General features: G+C 41.0%; 2 protein-coding genes across 2 annotated transcripts in view; both read right to left on the bottom strand.

Annotated features, from left to right (window-relative positions):
- Positions 1-5314, bottom strand: part of gab2 (GRB2-associated binding protein 2) — a 94922-nt gene extending 89608 nt beyond the window's left edge. Inside the window, exon 1 of the mRNA XM_083773916.1 lies at positions 4808-5314. Within this exon, the coding sequence (XP_083630042.1) occupies positions 4808-4879 (72 nt within the window). The 5' untranslated portion in view covers positions 4880-5314. The remainder of the gene's footprint in view (positions 1-4807) is intronic.
- A 1707-nt stretch (positions 5315-7021) lies between these two features.
- nars2 (asparaginyl-tRNA synthetase 2, mitochondrial) lies at positions 7022-17577 on the bottom strand. Its single transcript, XM_083772684.1, has 14 exons — positions 17305-17577; positions 16146-16255; positions 15085-15205; positions 14192-14332; positions 13759-13839; positions 13561-13670; positions 12631-12763; positions 11752-11850; positions 10486-10523; positions 10311-10377; positions 9047-9184; positions 8811-8908; positions 7629-7655; positions 7022-7234 (listed from the first exon to the last, which is right to left on the bottom strand). The coding sequence occupies exons 1-14, from the start codon at positions 17458-17460 to the stop codon at positions 7090-7092; spliced, it is 1464 nt and encodes a 487-aa protein (XP_083628810.1). The 5' UTR covers positions 17461-17577; the 3' UTR covers positions 7022-7089.
- Between the last annotated feature and the right edge of the window lie 5593 nt (positions 17578-23170).

Below are 23170 nucleotides of genomic sequence, written 5' to 3' on the forward strand. Positions count from 1 at the left end.
GCTACGTTTTGCTTCTTGTGTGTGATACTCGAATTATGCGGAATGACAAAGAAACGTTGAAATACAGAGACAAAAGGTTTCTGCCCGACAACGACATTATGAATTTGACGTGCTTTCCTTCATCATCACTCATTGTAAGAGTATTGAGTGCCTGATCAGCATTCACAAATAAAGCCAATACATTTGGGCTGGTGTGTGTGTGTGTGTGTGTGTGTGTGTGTGTGTGTGTGAGAGAGAGAGAGAGAGACTGTGTGTGTGAGATAGAGAGACACTGCAGTGGTACGTATGGGATTAGTCTCTTGTTTTCAATGTTCCTTCTGCTTTTTCTGGACAATGTTCAAGAACAGCAGACAGTCCCCTCCCACCCATTAAAACATTAAACGCCGCCGACCTCTGGTAGCTCCATGCCCAAAACATAATAATAATAATAATAATAATACTACTAAGTGATTCATTTTGTGGCTCTCTCACACAGAAAGTCTCAATTTGTATTCCGTTGTCCAAGAAGCAACAGACACAACATACACAGACCTCTAAGAATGTGCAATAATATACATTTATGGGAATACAGACATTCAGGGCTGATCATGTGTTTGCACAGCCAGGCCAGGATGAGTTTTCTAATCTAGAGAACCAGTGACTCACCAGTGACAGCCAAGAGCATTTTGTAAACACACACACACACACACACACACACACACACACACACACACACACACACACACACACACACACACACACACACACACACACACACACACACACACACACACACACACACACACACACACACACACACACACACACACACACAGTTTTGAGACCAGCTGCATGCATATACTGTATATTATAGGTCTCAACCGCCACAAGTGTTTTGCTCTCAGCATTTTGCATAGGATTTGCATGCCGGGCCAGTGGTGGTGGTGGTTCCAGTTCTGACTAATGATTACATAACCCCTACTGAACACTACACTACGCAGGTGGAGTCAACATGGCAGCTAGGCAGGTTCAAACCCACTGTCTGCTACGTTAAACACCTCACATGCAACATCCATGGAGGTAGCCTGCAGCTATATCCAGAAGACTGAGATAACATTTCCATGTCAAGGAAGGGATCCTCATAAAAAGAAGATGGCAAAATATTTCAACAATTTCTTTCAAAATGTTTTACTTTTTCATGGTCGCAGTCAGATCGGCCATTTTCGAATAGTCAAAGTATAAAATAGGGTTAAACTGTTCCTCATTTTGCCTGGGACGCCCCCTGGAATCCAATCACGGACCCTTAAAAAAAAAAAAAAAGAAAAAAAAAGCATTGACAACTGATTAACAAATAGAGCCCTTGTATAACCTGTTGTGGAATTCAGGGCATCCACTGGAGCAATACATTGACAAGGAGAGCACTGTTAAAAGGAATGATGTGCTGTGTATACCTTTCTATCAGAGAGCGGCCGGTAACTCACTAAAACTCTTAAAATAGATGTTCTATGCCACACTCTAATGTTACAATTATCCCCTCCTGCCCAAGACAAATAGCGCCTATGATGGTGAGTGATGCGCTTTACAATAATCATAACACGTAGCGTTGGGATGATAATCGTTATTATCGTTTATCATCCTATAAATAAAGGCATAAAATCCCCCAAACAAATCTTTCAAAGAGATAATAATAAATATATAAAAATCGTATCGCAGAGATTTTTATTTTAATTTATCATGAATGTCATACACTAGGATAAGTTTGTTTTTGTTGAGCTGCAAAAAAAACTCCCTATACTTGATAAAAAAGACCTGTAAAGAGCGATCTTACCGTATTTCACTCTACATTACTGGATTCCCCAAAAATAGACAATCTTGTAGATCAGCTATTTAATATCCATAAAATATGGAAAATAGTTATAGCGATATTAAACACCTTAAGATAAGTCTACTCGTCATAGACAGACAGACAGACAGACAGACAGACAGACAGACAGACAGACAGACAGACAGACAGACACCTTTATAATCCCACAGGGGAAAATCAGTCGCCCAGAGGCGGCACAGCAGTTAAGGTTACAACATACATAAGTAAGGATAAGACGGATAAAAAGTACTGTAGTATACAGAAGAAACAAGGCAGAAGGACAAGCAAGGTGCATCAAGAAACAATAATAATAAAAGTACTAAACAGGGCAAACAAGGAAAAACAAAAACATATATATATATACAGTCGATCAGTGCGTCATAATTAAGTGCATTACTGTGTCAACAGTGCAAAGCCAAACAAAAAAGTGTCCATTGGTCAGTGCAAGAAAGTGTGGGATGTGAAAACACAGCACAAGACACACTCATAAATGTCTTAAGAGGTCAGTCATGATTTTTTTTTAATAAATCCAGATTATGCTTTGTCCTAGCCAAGCGGCCGTTGTAGGTCTCGTAACCTTTCAGAGCAACAGGCACAAAGGACTTCCCAAGTCTTTCACACCTGGCTGCGAGTCGGGAGGGAGAATCTGTCGTTCATGAGCACCTCGCGTAAATTAATTAAGATGAGTATACCTGTCCTTCGCAACAAATGAGTTATCACAATTATTTTTCCCACAATAATTGGGACATAATTTTCACATCTTCCTCCCATCCACTAATAACACATGTCATCCCCCAGTTTGTGGAGTTCAGGCCACTTTTGGCATGGGAACACTTGAGAGAAGGAGCAGTAAGCTTGAAATAGGTTTAGGACATTAAGTTGTCAGCAATGTCAGATGACAGCAATACTGGTGAGTAAAATGGCCAGCATTGTCCCACGTTTGTCTCTCTCAGGGGTTAAAGTGGAAGGAATTCCTGATAAATACGATTACGGCTTCACAAATCTGCCTATTCTGAACATTCCATCCTATTACACAATGCCGCGGTCAAAAACTGTGGGTTGGGTTGTTTGTGGATTATGCACCGTTTTCGGATTATAGCCTTTATATGTGAGAGAGGCCATTGCTCGCCTTGTTGGCTGAGGGCGGTCGCCAAGTTGGGTCCAGGGACCCCTGATGGTATTGGCACTTTAACCCCATAACATATTTCTTGAAACATTTCGACAACGCACATTTTGTGTGGGCACAACTGCTGGCACAACATGTTCAATTACATATCAACATGGGGGTCCCTTGACATTAAAATGTTGGAGAACGAACCACTGGATTATAGACAGTTTATGGATTATAGTTGGGGGACGGTTGCTCGCCTTGTTGCCTGGGGCGATGTACTCACCATTACTCCATTAGTATGCCTCTTTTCTTGCCTGTTTTGTTTTGTTTGGGGGGGTGGGGGGTTATACAGTTCTGCTATCGAACAAGCACGTTTTTTCCTCTTGTAACCGTTGCAGCTGCTCTTCCACACACACACACACACACACCACGGTGGTCCCTGTGTAAACACACCGGGCAGGCTTTTAAAAGTGGAAGACAATGAGGAAGTGACAGCAGAGCGTGTACAGCATTATGAAGACATTCAGGGGATGGATTTCCACATGAAACGGGGAGGGAGAAGCATGACATCACGGCAAAGTCAGTTAGGCAGGAACAGAGAGAGGGGGGGGGGGGGGGGTAACACAACACCACACATAAACAGTGGACAGCTGTATTTATGGGAGATTGTCTCATGGTTCTGCTGTATGTGCCATCATAAATCCTATTATCTGATTTAGTTAACAGCTACTCTGCTCTGACTGCACCCACCTAGCAGGGGTGTGTGTGTACGCGCACGCTTGCTTTCTTGCTATTTGTTTAAAAAAGCTACATTGTACAACATGTAGCCTTTATAACGTTGCAATGTGACATAGCTCGGTTTAACACAACGCTGCCTGTACCCAGACTAACTATTACTTTCCCCATTTTCTTAAAGTGTGTTATTAAAGCTCCATTGAATTGAATTGTGTGTGTGTGTGTGTGTGTGTGTGTGTGTGTGTGTGTGTGTGTGTGTGTGTGTGTGTGTGTGTGTGTGTGTGTGTGTGTGTGTGTGTGTGTGTGTGTGTGTGTGTGTGTGTGTGTGTGTGTGTGTGTGTGTGTGTGTGTGTGTGTGAGAGAGAGAGAGAAACCTTTTTCAGTTTCACACATGAAAGTTTTTAACCAAGTCCAAGACACACACACACCACACCACCACCAGTGACATATCACTATTATGACATTATCTGACCTGAACCACAATGAAGAGCACGGCTACTATAATGTATAATAATATACACACACACACACACACACACACACACACACGTGACTGGGATGTCATGGAGCTTATATAGTGGCAGTTGCGCGCTGTTTAGTGTAAACTGTAGACATCTGTCCAGGGAGGACAGACGGGCTGATCTCACCCACGACGTTCTCCTAAGAACCCTAATACTAGAGAGCGGTCCGGTCTTATTATATAGAATATAGGTCTAGGCTCTTAAAATGTGGCGTCTACAGTTCAGACGTTAATGAGTGTTGTTTCTTTTTGTAGTACAGTAGGTTGTATTGTCAAGCTGATGAATGGGACGATACCGTCAAAGGTCCCAGATGGCAGCTCCACCACGCACCTGCTAAAAACTGGATCTCAAATAATATCTTAGCCTTGTTAAGTCTATCATAGACATAGTTGTGTTTTACCGATAAAATACGATCCTTGATCCAAGGCTAATGATATCACTCCTTTTCCATTCTGTTTCACAGCACTTTTCCCACATCATGCGCAACAGAAGTGGCGTCATTCTTGTAAAATGAAACAAATTTTAATTTATAAAAAATAAATAAAATAAAGACAAACTATATTAATAAATTGTCATGAGTTTTAGGCCTGTACTTACATATCGTCTTAGTTTTTTCTCCGGAGGAGACTTCCTCAGCCAGCCTTGGAAAATGATTTCTCCGCCGCTCATGTTTTTCGGATCAGTGTGGTTCTGGTGGTCCGTGGTCGCACGTCCAAGTTCCAACTCCTCTGCGTTCAGTTCTGACGGTACATTACGGGGGTCCCTGTCCTGTCCTGTCCTGTCCTGCCCGCGGCTTGGGGGTCCCCACCCCCCGCGGGGTGCCTGCCTTGCTCAAAGTGCTTTCGGCGTTGTTTTGCCCCCCCTCAGTGGTGCGGTCTGCCCCTCCATTTGATAACACAGAACCACAAACAGAGGGTGCGCGCTCCGATCACACAGCTCAGCTGGCCCGTCCTTGGCGATCAGTCACACACTAACCAAACACCACTACCCGCCCGACGCCGCGGAAAATTCCCACCGATAGAGGAGCCGGTTCTCGGGGGCGAGGGATTCACACTCGGCCGGTGGACGGGACACATACACACGGAGCTCCGCCGGCGGGAGAAGACTTGCACTGATGCACTGTAGTGTAGGAAGTGTTGGAGGGGTTGCCTGCAGTTTGTTTTCCACTTCATGCCACGCCTACTCAAAGGCAAAGGGATGGGCGGCACGCAGTGTGTGTGTGCGTGTGCGTGTGTGTGTGTGTGTGGTGCATATAGTGCAGGGATACAGTACACACAATGATTAATAGTCATTGGTTGTGTTCCATTTGAGACACACACACACACACACACACACACACACACACACACACACACACAGGATGTTGGGCGACACAGACACCGTAGTACGGCGATGTCCCTTTGCCAAAAAGAACAGATCCATTCCACTGTTCCACATGTAGCCTATACAATATTAATAATTTAATATTATTGATACTTTATCTCATGAGGAGGCTGTGATGCACACTGCGATTTTATAGGACAATTTCAGGAGAATCAGGACGGTTTAATAATACGCTTTCCTGACTCCTGAAATTGTCCTATGAAATCAGTGTGCATGGATTATTCTTTTCTTATAAAAGCGTTTCTACGGCTTAAAAAAGAACAAATTTAGTTTTCAATAATATAGCTACATATTCGCAAGTTCCTTACACAAAAAATGGAAAAAGCACCATCTGGTGGAAGATGTGACAAATAACATGAGCTTGTGGACGGTTTTGAAACTTTTGTTTGCTAAACTATTAACTACCCATTATTTTCTGTAGAGTAGACCTGTTCATTATTTTTATTTGGGAAGGAATAGTTAATGATGACAAGCCATGGATTGTTAAGTGATTTGATTTCTCAATCAATTCTAAGCCAATTAAATTAAATAAAGCCTATCCTTAAATTATAAATACCAGTGAGTTTGTCATGGTAGCTGCCATACTGACTGGGAATTACCTGGGGATCATTCAGAAGGCTGCCGGTTTGAACCTCGGCTGTCGGCTCAACCAATCAGCGTCAAAATGCCCCTGAGCAACACTTAAGGTCATTACACACTGGCGAATTAGCGACGCGATATATTTATATTTATTTGTTCGCTCTGGTGTCGTATTTTGCAGAGATTCGCAGGCGAACTGCAACATGCAATATTTCGCATTTTCAGATCGCTTATTCGCATCGCGTCGCTAATTCGCCAGTGTGTAATGACCTTAAAACTTAAACTAAGCATACTGTACCCTGAGTACTGTATTAACCCATTCAGGCCTAAGGCCGATTCTAAAAACGCCTCTAAATCCTGACCTAAGGTTTCTGAAAAACTTCAAATATTGATATAGCAGAATCAAAATTTTTACATTTTTGAATACTGTACATACTGTACAGAACCCAAATATGGGTTCCCGGCCTGAGGGGGTAAGGTACAAATAGGGAACCCCGCCCAGAATGGGTTAAAGGCAGGGTGCAACAACAATGCAAGTAGTGCCGTCCGTCATGACATTTCACTTGACGATTGTCATACAAATAATTGCGATTAATGATTTAATTGTTATTAGTATTGAACATTGAAACAAATTATTTCTATTTGCTTTTTACGCTTCGTAAACAACATTTGCAAAGGGCAGATATGACAAATAACGGTATATAAAAGTATATACAGAAATATAAAGAAATTACTGACATATTTGATATACTTTCGAAATATCTTTGGGAAAAATGTATGAAATGTTTTGGAAACGATTATGTTTACACAAAATATAATAATAACATAATATGTCACTGGTACGTAATATCATTCAAGGTTTTATTTTAAGCAGTATATGACAAAAGACAACAGCTCTAATAATATGGAGTTACAAATCACAGAAGGCATGAATGGGAAAATCGAGGAAATGGGGTTACATCTTTTATGTTGTCAACCCCTAAAATGCACTGCAAGTACCGCTCAAATCCCATCCCAAATCCACCATGAGGGACAGAGCCAAAGCGCCTCAGATCCAGATACCTGAAAGATGCAGTTTATTATTAGTCCAAAGTTCAGACACCACAGAACCATTCATATGGAGCCAACATAGAAAAACTTTGATGTCGGGCAGAAACCTCATATCACCATATTCAAACAATTTTGCGTTTTTCGTAAATGATCATACTACTGCGTCACAGTATCAGAATATCAGATCTGCAAGCTCGAAAAGCGTTAACATGGCGCGAAGCGACGCGTTTTGAGCTTGTCGATCTGCCACATTTAAAGTATTTTAAGGTTTTTTATGCCTTGAAAAGTAACAGGTTTGGACGAAATTTGTCCAAATTTTAAATGAAGTGAAAACCTCATTTAAAGAGGTTTTCATTTAATGAGGTTTTCTTTTCACTCAACAGAGACGAGAAGTCAAATGTCTTACCATTGATATTCCTCTTCTAGTCCAGCTCTGGAAAAAAACAGCATTACACAACTGGTGAACTGATTATCATTATCAATATTTATTGATTAAAACATTTCTCAATACAGTTTGTTTGCTATTTGGGTTGCCATAATTGTTTTTGTGTCACCCGTGTGATAAACTAAACAAAATAGTAAAACAGTTTTACAAAAAGTAAAACAACAATTTTTGTATCCAAAATGTTACTTTCTTGCTCTGTATGTGACAGCCATATTTAATATGATATCGAATATGGAAATCAAGGTCTCAGGTCTCAAACATAATCTCAAAAACTACTGGCTACGCATCTTTGTTGATTAATCTGAACAGTATTCGTGACAAATATTAGAAGCGTGCAGTGGAATTCCATCTGCATCATTTAAAAAAGCACCAGTGATATACAGTAGCAACAGCTATAACTAAATCTCCAGGTCTTAAAAGGTAAAGTGAGAAAGTTATTAAAAGGCATTTGTTTTCATCAGACTATCCCGACCTGCCGAGTCTGACAGCGGACTGAACGAACATTGATGTCAAATATTTGCTCGCTGTGTCTCTACCTGAATGAGTTAACACAGATGTGGTCCTACCCCAAAAACCTTTTATTGGTTGGCTTTTTGGGTGTTGGTCTCGCATAGCCAGACAACTATTCCACAATCTCCGAATCCTATATAGTCTAGAAATCCTAGCTCGGAAGCTGCCATTTCCGTTGACGAAAATATATAAAAAAATATCTTTACATTTTATTTCCATTGCTGCTAAGCAGCAAAGCTAGATATGCTTAGATGACTTCGATTTATATTAGGATACATTTGCGCGAGTGTAAAGACGAAACGAAGTGGGTGGAGGCTTCACTTCCGCTTTATCGCTTGCTCATGATCAGACTGTATGACGGAAGTATTTCAAAATTGCGAGAGGCAACAGTCTGGCCATGCGAGACTAATGTGTGCGTGATATATTAAAACAAGGAGACCTCTGTGTGTATGTGTGAGCGCCCGGCGCGTGTCCGTGCTGTAGCTTGATAGTATTGCTTTCCCCTAATCACTGAGGATTTGTTTACACTAAAACGTTTTAAACTGATAGAATACTTTTAAACTGATAGAATAACTGATAAATGACAACACCAAATCTGAATTTTGAGCATAAGACAATGTCTTGAGTGCTTACTGTGCCAGCCTGGGCGCAAGCATATCCAGTCTCTCCTCCCTTAGAGAGCCTCCACAAAGCTCTCCTATGCCTGGAACCAGAAGGTCCACAGCGGCAGCCTATTGGACAAAGAACAATCAGGAGCCGGGCAAAGATATGCAAACAGTCACGATAATCCAACCGGCATTACCAGGATGAATTGAATGGGTAAATCATTGATGCACACTCTGCATCTTAACTACGTCAATATAGCTTACTGTATGCCGAGGATGATCCTGGTTGTCTCTTGCATAAAAGGGCTTCAGGTCATAAGGGTAATCAGTGACAAACAGGGGGATGTTGCCACAATGGTTCACCAGATACTTTTCATGTTCCGTCTGAAGGTCACAGCCCCACTGTGGAACAGAGGTCAACAGGTCAAGATCATCTGAAGTGTGAGAGACTGTGTTATGCAGTTAACTGGACTACTGTAGATTAGAACGATTAGTGTTACCAGATGGACAACAGAAAGACAATGTCACATGTCATTTTAAGCATTTGCAGACTTAAGACTAAAGACAGACAGACAGACACAGTAGGATTGAAAAAACTGTCAGATTGAAAAAGGTGCTCGTTTTCTTCAAGTTCACCTCCTACGGACGAACATCTCAAAATATATTGTTCCCACAAGCAAATACAATACAATAATACTTCTTAGCTCAAATCTAAAATGGCACAGCTGCTTTCCTGGTTTTAATGGTATGCCATAAGGTTTAATTTTGGGTATATATATTTTGTATATTATTTATTTGCCCCTGAAACTACCTTTACATGTTATTTGAGTTACCGGAAGTAGTAATTGTGTGATTTGTTCCGGAACCTTTAAATAGTGTAGTTTAACGTACGACACACAAGTGTGAAACACCAACGCTTCCGCTCATTCATGAGTGTCCGTAAGACAGACAGGTATGTAAGTGTTTCTGAATCATGGTATCCAAGTCAACATTATATGGCTTGAATAGTGGGTTAATTGTATTGCTTTATTGCAGTTTGTGTTGCTGTGAGTCTGTCATGGGCACTTGGATTCATTCCCCCCCCTTGAGTCTATATATATATATATATGCAGCCAGCAAGGTGTTTTATTTGTATTCTCTTTTGTTTCGCATTAATTCACTTGTATTGTACAATGTTATGACTTGATTTGATGTTAATACAAGTGTTTGTTTGTTTATGCTTTATTTTATGTAGTTCGACGTTTTGAGCTTTGACAAGAGCTTGAATAAATCCATTCAGTATCCAGAACTACTGTGTCGTTTTATGACTATGGCGGGAGTGACAAATGGGTTAAGACAATTTTATCAAGCCTAATTCAGTAACTGATTAGCCTGATTCAGTAAAAAGGGCAAGACATTAGTAAATTACAGTGAGTTTAGGAAAGAAATAAAAAAGGGTATGTGATTCAGTGTTTATGTGTGGGGGGAGGGACATGAGGTAATATCACCACTCTACAGAGAGAGAACAAAAACAATCAATATCACTTACATCTGTTTTGAAGGTAAACGTCTGAGAGCTTTGGTTCAAAACCTCTATGGCCTCGGTGTAGGAAATCCTAAGATTGGAATTAAATTGTTCAGTCAAGGTCCTGTGATGGCCAATCAGTCTGTATTGTTCCTGTATGTTTATGACTCGTACAGTAATATGTTGATAAAACACTTACGTGTTAAATTTCCTGGTCAGCATGGCATCTACATTTTGCTTAGACAACACAGATGGAAGAGAAATGCTATAAGCAATAAGGAATTTAGTGTCACAGTGTGCTATAACATGACTTTGTTATTTAGAATGCAGAGACCAGACAGGGTATGCGTTGCTTCAGAAGTTCAGATCTCATATCAAATGTTTCTCATACTCTATTGTAGGAGTACTCCAAGTGTGTTTCAGCATTGTGTTTCATACTGTAGATGTAGATAATCAGTTGTACATTTCGACAACAATTGCTCACATTGTGGACACCTGACTGAAAAGTTAGAGTAGCTATATCTCAAGTTGGAAAGTCCCTGCTGTATGTGGTTTGGCTATCTATGATCTCCACAGATTTGCATTGTGGCCAGTGGTGCATTTTACCACATACCAATACCACCTACATGTAAAAGTCAAGTATTCAAAATGTACTTAAAAGTACAAAAGTATACTTAAATACAGAAAGTAAAAAGAACCTGTTTCCAAATTCCTAGCAAATATCCAAGTTCACAACGCATTGCTTTGCGATCTTGTAGATCGGTTCAAATAGCTATAACTATGCATAGGGCTGAAGTGGTTAATGCATGTTTTGTAATAATAATCAAAATCTACAAAGTTAACTACTAACTAGAGATGTCCCGATACTGTATCGGTATCGGGAAAAGTATCGGATCGGCCCTTATTTGTCATATCGGATCATATCGGTATCGGTGAATACCCACAGATCCGACACAGGGGTAAGGGGTTGACACTATGGCAGGTAAATAAAATGTTGGGACATGTGGAGTTTGCTTTGGAGTTGCCCAAACTGCAAGTGCACATTTGAGTGAGGAGTCTGCTATAAACACAACACGAAATATATAGCTATATAGCTATAAACACAACATGAGATCACAACACTGGTATCGGTATTCGGTATCGGTATCGGCTAACACAGAAATTTAGGTATCGGGATCGGATCGGAAGCGGAAAAAGTGTATCGGGACATCCCTACTAGTAACTAAAGTTCGGAGTAAAAAGTGCAATATTTGCCAATGAGATGGAGTAGAAGTAATTGGACACAAAGAAAATCCTCTAAAGTACAGCACTTGAGTAAATACACTTAGTTACTTTACCACTGATTATGGACATGTTCGTGAGAAGAACCTGCGGCCTCTTCAGAACTTTTGGAGATCATGGAACCCGCACACAGCAATAACTCAGCAGTTTCCAGTTTAGTTCCGTAATGTCCTCCAACACTCACCCTGTGTCCGACGGCAACGTGCTTGTGAAATAAATGTATGTCCTCCGCACAGCAAGCCAAGATGTGTTCCATGGCAGACTTGAACATGTCCTCCATGACCTAGGGAAGCATATGGCCCAAGCAGTTTTAGATTTGTGATGTCCACAGAAAGAATATGTGAAATGAACTTGACCAGTGTTGCCAGATGTGCTTATTATAAGAAACTTTGGGCTTGTTTTTCTGTAAAGTTCCTTGTAAATATTGATAGTATTTTGATAGTTCTTTCTTGATTTCTTCTTGCTAATTTGGGCTTGCTTGCTTCCATAATTTTGTTTTTATTATTGTTTAAACCAGTGGTTCTCAAACATTTTCATGGGACCCCCAAATGAATGCAAATATTTGTTTGAAAAAAAGCTTTTTTCAAAAATAGATATATATGCAGGTTAGAAAGTGCTCATTTGGGCATGTTTTCTTAGAACTGGTTGGTTATTTCTTTCGCAAAATCTGGCAACAATGAACTTGACGCACTTATCCCTGTGTTGAACAACACAGGGATGGCTGCAATTCGAAACTGGCCTCTGTAAAATCTGAATCCCCCCCCCCCCGCCCCATTTCCCCTCACTGTATATGTATCTTTTCCCTTTTTGCTTCCTATACTGTATGATGAATTCCTGTTCTGTAGCTACATAGAAGTGTCTATTTGTATGTCTCTAAATGTTTTGATGAATTGAACAATGTGGACCCTGTTGTAAACAAGTGTAATGCTTAATTGGGTCGTCCACTCACAGTTAACAGTCTTTGTATTGAGTTTGTGCTTAAAATGTACTGTAAATTCTACAAACTGTAAATATTTCAATCAATCAAAAAACAGAGGGGTCAAGGTCAAGGACAATGACGTGCCTTGGTGATATCCTCCAAGGACTGTGTGAAGGAGATCTCGGCCTCCACCATGTAGAACTCAGCCAGGTGACGCCTGCTCTGGGAGTTCTCTGCACGGAACGTTGGCCCAAATGAGTAGACTCCAGGAAAAGCCCTGAAAGATATAGTAGAAGAACAGGCCAGAATGACAAATGTGTGTTCATTGCTTTCACTTTCACTTTTTGTTAACCTGCTGTGTACATTGTAATACAGTGTAATAATTCATATTATGTATTTATTTATTTAACTCTCGTGCACGTTCCTTCTCCGCTCTGTGATCACCACTTTGGAATAATTTTGAACACTACGACAAGCGATTACCGGTACACTGTTTTAAAGTGAATTTTCATGACAAGCAACGATCAAGTCGGCCCAGTGGCTCTTCAAAGGTTAGTGAAAACTAGGCAGGGAAATCTGGAACACGATTGTTTACGGTATTAAAACTGTTAATATATCCTGAAATTGTCCTTTGACATACACTGGACCCAAGTTTCCTCTGCACTTTTTTTAGTCATGCCCCATCCCTACACTAGGTACAATTTAAAATGTAGGCATGTAGTAATTTAAGCCAATTTAATTTACTTAGCCTACACCTACAGTGAATGTTCCTTACAGCAAAATGCATAGACATTGATATCTAGTATCATAGGTAAACCCAGAACCTATTAACAGTATAATCTAAAAAAAAAAAAAAAAGATCTGTAGCCTACATTGTACATCTATACAAACTATAGAATGCCAGGTCAACAAATGAACATGGCATCTGTCTACATAACATAACATATCATAACATCTAAATTGAATGTTAAACCTTTGCATAAGCCTGTTAAGTCCTAGGGCAAGTGCCACGGGCTAAGGTGGAGTCTAAAGAGGTGAGTCAGCTAAATGGCCAACGTATAAAATTGCTCTCACCCCGACATCACCTCCAAATGCAACTGTCCAGACACAGTCAGAAAGGCTGGGACAGAGAAGAAGTGGCCATCACTCTCCCCTTCCTTCTCCGTGACATGATGGCCAGAGGGCTGAGGTAAGAGCACATGCCATGCATCAGGAGATTTCAGAAAAATGTTGAAATGTTTGCGATTTAACAAAACTCACATAGAGACACACCTCAACTTTAAAAAGCTCTCCTGCCCCTTCACAGTCATTTGATGTGATGACTGGAGTGTGTATCTGCACAAAGCCGTTTTCCTGCAAAATAAGAGGAAGGGGAATGAGTCATCCATTACATTCTGCAAAATGAATATTGCCTGCTGTCTGAATGTCAGGTTTACAGGTATAAAGAAGTGGATGAAATCGTTTTTTTTGTGTGGAGGGCAGAGAGAGGGAGAGCAAGGATAAAACAGAAAAGGAACGTGAAATGAGGCCTGTATGTCGCTTTTGCTATGTACTGTATGTTTGGTAGTCCTGCATTAATGTTTAATGTTTTAATCATTGCAATGCGCAATGATAACCCAAAGGCATAGTATAGAACTTTGCTCTGTATTTACATAATAAAACAATATATAACATGTCTCCTGGTTCTGAATTTAACTGAACTCACCCTGAAATAGGACTGGATTGCTGCAGTGGCTTCACTTCGTATTCTTAGCAAAGCACTGAAGACGTTTGTTCTACATCTCAGATGAGGATACTGGCGAATATACTCAAGACCATGCCTCTCTTTGATTTTGAAGGGGAATTCCTGCAACCAGAGGAAGTGGCAACATAAAGTCATTTAGAAAGAGAATAAAATGTGTACTCTCAGTAGGAGTCTTGTTTAATAAAGTTAGGATCCGCAGCAGCAGTCAAACCAGACAGACGTGTTTTGCGCAGTGTCGGTATTCCGACACTTAAGGCCTGCGCACCGAAACGTCTGTCTTATTACAGACAAAACACATGGTTAGTGAAATCCATATCGTCACTGTCGGGCAGAAACCAGAAAAGAAATGTTACACAAAAGTAGAAAACATAAGTCTGTGAGCTCACAATGCGTTGTTATCTTAGAAAGATTTTGATAGTGATAATGAAAGCGGTTATGTCTGTCTGAGGGTTTTTATAAATATTTAACCAATGAAGAGAGCTTGTGACTAAATAATAACTGCATTGGATCCATAGGTTCTTCTTTTATTTTCCTTTTACATTTTCCTGAAAAAGGTTTCCACCTGACAGCAACGATATCGTGTCGGGTGGAAACCTCATATGTCCAAAACTGTTTCTTTTCAGGATTCAAATTCAAAAATGGCAAAAGTAGCAAATCTACTAGCTGAAAACGCATTGCTTTGTGCCGCGTTTCCAGCTTGTGGATCTGCTACTAGGGCGTACTGTACATTTCCAGAAATACATTTAAATAAGTAAATAAAAATAAACTAAAAACAAAAAAGTTAAAATATGGAGATAGGTGTCTGCCCGACAGCAAGATACATGGATCTTAATTAAGAGAGAAGTGCTATTCACCACAGGGTCACATTCCCCCACCACTCGGATGTGGTCTGCTTGAAGTTCAACAGGCTGCTTTCTGCTTGGACTTTTGACAAGGCAGCCAGTGACTTCAACAGCACTCCCAAAGGTGAGCAGCCTTGATGAAGCAATTAGAAAATGACAATGTACTTTCATTCAATAAAACATCAATGTAACATCAATATAGACCTGAAATGCTGTATGATTAAACCCATATTTAAAGGTATATTCACTTATTCAGTGATTTCACTTAATTCAAATATCACTTATTTTTTTGTTTTGTTGTGATAATCCTCCCTACTATAGAGTGTGCTGGCCATATAAGGAGTTCCTCCCTGTCCCCAGTTAACCCCTGGGGGTCAAAAAACCTTAGGTTTCGTTTTTGACTCTCTATCCTGATTGGACGAAAGGCTGGGTCCCACAGCTAAAAACGAAACCTAAGGTTTTTTGAGTGAAATCACTGAATATACCTTAAATACTTTGTCATACAACTGCATCATGATTGGCTTTTTAATTAATTTAAAATAATTGTCATCATTATAGTGATGGACGGGAGCACTATAATTATATGCACAAAACAGTGACGCTTGGTTGAAAGTGGTTAAACTATTAACTCACTCAGTGCCACAGGACGCCTTATGAGTATGACGCCTCCCCCTTATGAGTCTGGCCAAAAAGCCAGGCTAGTTCTGGACAACCGTGGGTCCGACGGACTCAACATCAGGCACTGCACTCCCTGTGGGGGTGTGGAAGTTGGTGGAGTGAACGGTTCTCGAGTTACGTGGATTACGCACGCACACACGCATTATGCTTAGCTGTGATTGGACCATAGCAGTTTGGGGAGGGGCTAAACTATAGGTCAATTGTCCTTTACGCTTTAAATATAATTTGGAATTTCTTGCTGAGAGTGCAAACTGGGTTGGAAGGGGTTCCAGCAGCTCAATAATGTGGGCAATGTGATCTTCCTCTCTTGTTCCCTGATTGGGGGCCAAATAGATACCCCCTTCTTCTAGATGTGGATCAATTTCCCAGCCCTAATATGGGTCCTTAGTCCTTACGTGTCATTCAGCTCAGGACTGGCAACAATCTGTAAAAGCTGCAAGGTGCTCCCATCGCTCACATGGAGGAACAGGTTATCCTTTTGTGGTCGGACGGACCGAACCCAGCCCTGCAATTCAAATGAAATACAATCAATTATTACTACTGTACTACCTACACATTAGAACCCAAGTCCAAAGGACTAACTTGTACCTGTCGAAAGCATGGTTTCACTGTCTGTAGTAGGCATGCACTTCCAAGTGAATTTGAATCTCTAGTTCAGTGGTTTTCAAACATTTTAATTTAAAGGACCCCCATAACTTGGATAGTGTACCTTAAGGAACCTCATTTGTATACTCCCACAGTTACAGACATGTGCATCAGTTGTTCAGCTACCTTGGGTCCATTTGGACACAAGGAGAGTCCCCAGACCCCACTTTGAGGAGCACTGCTCTAAGTGGTTTCTGGCAGGGGCCAGGTGGGTCGCGGTATAGACAACAATGTATATTATTTAGTTGTGCTCATCACAATTTTAAAGCAAAACTACTTTGTTAGAGTTAGGGTTAGAGTTGTGCATCTTGTTATTGTGTAGTAACTCCAACCATTGGTGAGATATCTTCAATTTACAGTTTGGGCATTTAGCAGATGCTCTTAAACCAAAAAACATGGTAATACATCAAATACATTAAAACTAGTCATCATGAATCATACGTAAGCCAAGAACCTAACAGGTGAATATCTATATAATGAAACTATGCGTATATTTTTTTGATTGATTATTAGACAACTATTGGAGCTATTCTTCTCAGCACTCTTTGGAGTTACATTGTAATTGTTGTTTAATTTATTTTAGATACAACTCATGCATGCCAGGAAAGCCATATAAACCTTACAGATTGTAGGTTTTAATAACCTCTAGCTCTAAAGCCGAGCTAGGTTTACTTTTAATGAACACTGAGAATTTTACTGTGTGTGCAGATATCAATCACAAACCTGGTCTGAGAGAAATCCTTAACCAATAACCACACAGACGTGGAATGGATGCTACATTTCAGAGACAATGAAGGATGACTGCCTGTCTGGTACTTAGGTTACACATAAAACAACACATAGCATGACGGTTAATATATCACCAGTAAGCATGCCGTTATACAAATAGGAGTCTGTAGTACTCTGTACCTGTACTTTGATGTGTGTTCCCACTTCTGTCCCTGACAATGCTTCTGTGACTCTGATCTTCCTCGGTGCCTTCCTCTTAGAGTAATGCCGAATGGCACCACTCAATGACACGTTACCTGCTGCACGAGCACATGTCTTAACTACACGCGGCAACATTGTGTTAGAAGAAGCTTGTATGCCCTATAAAACAATTCAAGATCTGAACACTTTTCGTTGTTTTCTATGAATAACAATCTGGCAGACTGACTTTCACATTTAGCCCTCTCTCTTTGCTTGGAGTTCATTCACGTAAGAATGACTTCCTGATTAAGGCGATTGGTGCAATTTAATGACGCGGTGCTCGAGCAACCAATCGTATTTCGGTTTCTTGCAGCAAGCGATCCAGCGCACCTGGAAGCTGTAGTTCTTTTTGTGTGTGTGCAACAACAGACTACAAATTCTGGACCAAACATTTCTCTTTCTCTCAGAGTCGTTTTAATTTTATATTTGTCCAGTAAATCACAACATGTTAAGAATGTATGAAATATAGGCCTACTGTATAGTTATTGCCACTTGCTAAATGGATCAATTAAATTAACTGTCACTATAATAATAATATTAATAATATGAATAATAATAAAAACTTTATTTGTATAGTACCTTTCATGACATGAAATGCAGCTCAAAGTGCTTTACAGAGCAATAGAGAAAAAATATAATATAATTAAAATAATAGCAGCCAGTAATGCAAGTGAGTGAGTATATGTCTTGAGCTCTGCTTTAAAATGTCTACTCTACAGGCTGCCTGTCGAAGGTATGGGAGTTTGTTTCATGCCGTCGGCCCGTAGAAGCAGAATGTTTTTTATTTGCGATTCTTTTAGGCACATGGAGTAGGCCAGCAGTGGAGGACCTGAGGGGAAGGTTTGGGACATCTAGGCAGGCAGTCATGTAGGTAGGCCGTAGGAAGTTGCCAGACCATTGAGAGCTTTATAAACAAGTAAAATAAATTTAACATCAATGATAAAAACAACCGGGAGCTAATGCAGTGAAGCTAAAACTGGAGAGAAGCCCACACTCTGTTTTGGAGGGGGAGCGAGCAGAGAATCCAGGCAGCTGTGCTTAATTAACGTTTTAGAATCACAATTCTAGGTGCATATACAGCCTATTAGTATGTAGATAGATCTTTATTTGTCATTGCAACGTGTACAACGAAATTAAAAGTGCCAACCAATCAGTGCATCATATCACAAAACAACATACTGTACAAAAACACATGACTTCTTGTTATTGCACAACCCCAGCAGCCCTAATGCACAAGCATGTCATTTTCAGCTGCTATCGCACAACAAACCCTTATTGTACTTAAGATAATAAATAGTAATAGAAGGTAATAGATAATAGATAATAGAAACTAAATGTGAGGACAATCTGATACTGCCAGCCAAGCAATAAGATGGCATGGACAATTATTTGTTCAGCTATGCACGTCTGCTCTGCAGCAGGTCTGCCAGCAGAACACAGAGAGAAGCCATGCTTAGATCTCCTTGTACTAAAATGTCCCTTGGCAAAAATAGCCAATTTACAAGCTCACACACATCATGGTGTAAAGCTGCTATTGTAAGCGTGTGACAAAGTGATGCTGTCATAAAATAAGAGATCTACAAGCTCACAAAGTGTCGGATACGATGGTGCCGCTTGCTGACAAGAACTGCTTGCTAACAACACCATCATGTCTCAAAGCACAAGAGTTCTTAAAAAGTTCTATACCTTTCACTGTGGAAGGAGGTATTGGGTGGTGAACTTAAAAGATGGTCCAAGGCAGCTCTATCCAGTTGAAGTAGAAAAAATCCTTTATTTCATCAAATATTAAAAACAATGGTTAAAAACACGACCAACGTGTTTCGGCCTGCATGGGCCTTCATCAGGGTCAGCACCATCATGTCTGATTCATTCTTCCGGTTGCTCATGACACATCATTGTGGCCGCTTGGGAAACGGAGGATTCCTGGTTCAATCCCCGGTTCCCCTGGGGCCCCTTGGCATATAGCCATCAACGTGTGTGCCCTTGAGCCAGACCCCTAACTGCTCTTGATGAGCAGCTTGGTGCCTTGCATGGTTGACTCTGGCATCAGTGTATGAATGTAATGCACATTGTAAAATGCTTTGGATAAAGGCGTTATATAAAATGCACCATTTACCATTTATAAGATAAGATATAAAGCTTTATTTTTCTCAGGAGGGACATTCAGCTGCCGTAGGAAGACAAAGGTGATAAACCTGTGCTGATTGGTCCGCTGCCGTATCTTCCCTTGTGGTTATAGGCTACAACAGCTGACCAACCATGCAGCAATGCCAACGTTTTGCTGAGCTGGCAGCATTACATGGACGAAGATTGTCCGGTCAAACATAGTTGTAGAACTCACCCCTGTGGAAAACACTTCACAGAATGGCCGATTACCAACCAGGGTGAGGCATGCCAGCAACACATCTTCCATGCTCAGTCTAAACTAAAGTGTTGATCAAAGGCTATAATAATAATAATAATAATAATAATCATCATCATCACCATACATCATATATAGCATTTTTCTGGACACTCAACATCAACAGGATAAACAAAAACATCATAAATAAGATAAATACTGTCTTAACATGCCGTTTTAAAAGAGAGATGGTGATCGAGGGTAGCTTTCATGTGAGTTCCACAGGGAGGAAACCCTGTCACTCTAGCTCAGTGGTTCACAAACTTTTTAATCTCAAGCACCCCATAACTCTTTAATTTTATTTATTCAACCTTTATGTAACCTGTATGTAACCAGTAAAAAGTAAAAACCACATTGCGACTAAAGTCTCTTTTACAAGTGTGAACTGGCCAAACGAAGTGAAGAGGCGAATGTTATAGCCCTGCCAGTACCAACAAATACAGGACAACATTGAGGACAGACAAATAACAATTATAAGCAGAGTACCCACTACCAATAGGAAGCTCAAGGAAAGAACCGTTACAGACCTGCAAGGGTCCATTTGGAACCCCCTCAAGGAACCCATAGGGTCCCCCTGGACCCCACTTTGCGAGGCACTGCCCTACTGGTTCAGCGCTTAATTGGTCCTGCATGGGGACTTTCAGGAATCAGGAGGTTAGCATCGCTGCACCTGATGGACCGGGGTCAGAGAGGTAGAGGGGAGCTGGGCTGTTGAGGGCTTTGTAGACGCCGTTGAGTTTTATTTAGAAAGGTAATCTGTGTCTGACTGAGAGGAGCCAGGGAAGGTCATACGGAGGACTGTGATGTGATCATTTGGAGTGGGTAGGCTGCTGGTGGAACAGGGAGCAGCGTTTGCCACATACTGTCATTTATTGAGGACTTTAGTGGTTGTGATAATAAATGCTATCATTGCTATGGTACAGTATGTGATAAACAAATCACTACCAGGCATTGCCCTTGTATTATCCAACCTTGGGCAGCAGGCTTATATGTTCAACCTTATCTCTACATGGCTGGCTCCTCACTATTAATGCTGACTCAGAGGTGTGGTGTGGATATCTCAAATGTATGGGGGTTTCAAGCTAATGGAAACTACAGCCGCTCTCTTCCTGGAACATTGTCATGTTACAATGGTAGCTTCACTTCATCAGTTAAAAAAAAGAAAAGAAAAGTAAAAGATAATTTCATTTACATTACATTTTCAAGGTATCCGCAGTCCGCCTCTACAGAGCGAGTTCATAGCAATGGTACTGTACTATATTGAGCTTTATAGTGACCTGGTGGCCCTCATTTATCAACCGTGCGTACGCCAAAATATGGGTGCACGCCGAAATTACCGACATTTTCGACATTTACCATTCCCACCAAAGCTTGAAATTGAACTTGAGTAGGACAAAAAGTCACGTCTGGTCGGGAGCTGTCGTACGCTTTGTCCTTGGCTGTTTTTCTGTCGTACACAAGCGGAGCAGCATTGTCTGAACTGCTGACACGCTGTCACAGGCATTTAAACATATGTTTTCACTCCTAAAATGTTAATATAAAACGGTATGTGTATGTAAAAAAAAAGAAGAGATTTCCAACTTTACAAGTAATTAAAATCGCGCAATTAAAAACAATATAACATGTTTACAATGTATTAGTTCGTGCTTAATCAAACAGTGCTTTACTGGCCTTGTTATGCGAGCGCACTTGTGAGATGATTTGGGAGCGCATGCGGTGATGCGGCATATGTGATTATGATATTATAAAAAAGGCATAAATGGACCGCACGCCTTTATTTCCAAGTGACAATGACAAGCATACAGCTTGCCTATTTGCAAGTAGCAGGCTATAGGCGTAAGGGGCTTAATCATTCACCATTGAAATAAGTGCTTTGACAGTTCAGATAAAAGCGAGATCATTTTCGGGGGTCGGGAGGACGGGACCGCGGCGTGCGTCGCCAACACATACCAGCACACATGTAAGCCGCGGCAAGCCTTCATCCATATGTTTATGATTCGTTCATCAATGATCAAATCACTACATAAACGTTGATTATGACGACATGATAGCCTATCTCTCATGCAGGCATCACTGAGTCACCCACAGGACTTTAATCTCACAGCAGTGCGCAGTCTCACGCCTTCGCCGTGCACTGCGCACGAATGGGTAAAATTAATATAGGCCAGCCTACAAACTAATTCCATTCATGACGATGCGATGTCGATGTGTCATGTAGGTGCGTGCGTGTGTGGACATGACAGCAAGGCAAGCGAGGTGAGAGGGAAACAGACAGGGTAGGCCTACAACTTTATTTAATTCATGCAGGTGTTCGTTCTTTATTTATTTAACAAGACACCAGTTAGTTGGGCTTGCAAGTTGCGTGTGCGTCTGTGTGTGTGTGTGTATGAGAGAGGGTTGTGAGGCGGGCAGCAAGGCACGGGAGAAACGTTTTCTTTCCTGTAACCATGGTTACCAGCCGTCGTATTGCAATTGTTCATGTCGCAAAAACGAGGGCGAGGCTTGATTTCATAGGGCGTGCCAGATAGATTTCAGCCGTCACATTTATTAACGTCAGAACGAAATTAAGGAAGGATCAGCTGTTTTCGATCACTTTATAAATGCCGTGGCGACGTGGGTGTACTACGAAACCTGCACTCGAATCTGTGGCAGATTTTACACTTGATTGATAAATGAGGGCCCTGGTGTGTATACCATCTAGTCTATAGGCAACATACTGTATAGGCCTGGTAGAAATAACTGAAGTGTTCATTTAAAGAAAAAAGGAGAAGTGAATTGCCAATTTAATTTAATAATTTAAATACAGTATTGTTTTGACCTATTAAATTTATGGTACCATGGGGCTGTACAGTATCAACCTCCACCACCAGGTTGTGCTGTGGCTCCACGAGACTTAATAAATCCTCTGTCAGTCCTTCACCTAGTTTTATTCAATTACCCCTGAGTTGCCACCGATATATATTAGACCTATTCATTTACAGCTGCAAGGTCCACTGAAATTAAAACAGGCGCGTGTGCTTATATGTTCCCTCCGCAGTCCGCAGTTCTGTCAAGTGTAATGCAAAAGACCTGCCGCCTTTCATTGGCATTACAGGGCCTACAGCAGCAGCCCCTGAGCCAGACAGACACACTACACTGAACACAGTGCAGGTACAGTAACAGTAGTAACGTCAGCAAGCAACTGTTCTCTAGTAGTCTACACATCAATAAAGGCAAAGCTAGAGCTAGCCCCCCGACATTCATCATTGATTTGTAACTTCCCCCTCTTTTTCCAGGCTTGACATATTCAATCATAGAGTAGCCTAGCCTACACCTCAACCTCAGATGCAGAAGAAGGGAACAGGATGCAGGATGGTGGTTGATGGCAGTGTGGCAAAAGTGGCATGCAGTGTTTTTCACACTTTA

Source organism: Protomyctophum parallelum (assembly GCF_964188405.1).
Source record: "Protomyctophum parallelum genome assembly, chromosome: 9".
In the NCBI taxonomy this organism is placed as follows: domain Eukaryota; kingdom Metazoa; phylum Chordata; class Actinopteri; order Myctophiformes; family Myctophidae; genus Protomyctophum; species Protomyctophum parallelum.

Coding starts and splice junctions, on each gene's coding strand:
- nars2 (XM_083772684.1), bottom strand. CDS start 17,460: ATGTTGCCGCGTGTAGTTAAGACATGTGCTCGTGCAGCAGGTAACGTG. Junction 15,206..16,145: donor AGTCCTGAGCTGAATGACAC/GTAAGGACTAAG, acceptor TGCTTCATCAAG/GCTGCTCACCTTTGGGAGTG. Junction 7,235..7,628: donor CTAGAAGAGGAATATCAATG/GTAAGACATTTG, acceptor TGCATCTTTCAG/GTATCTGGATCTGAGGCGCT.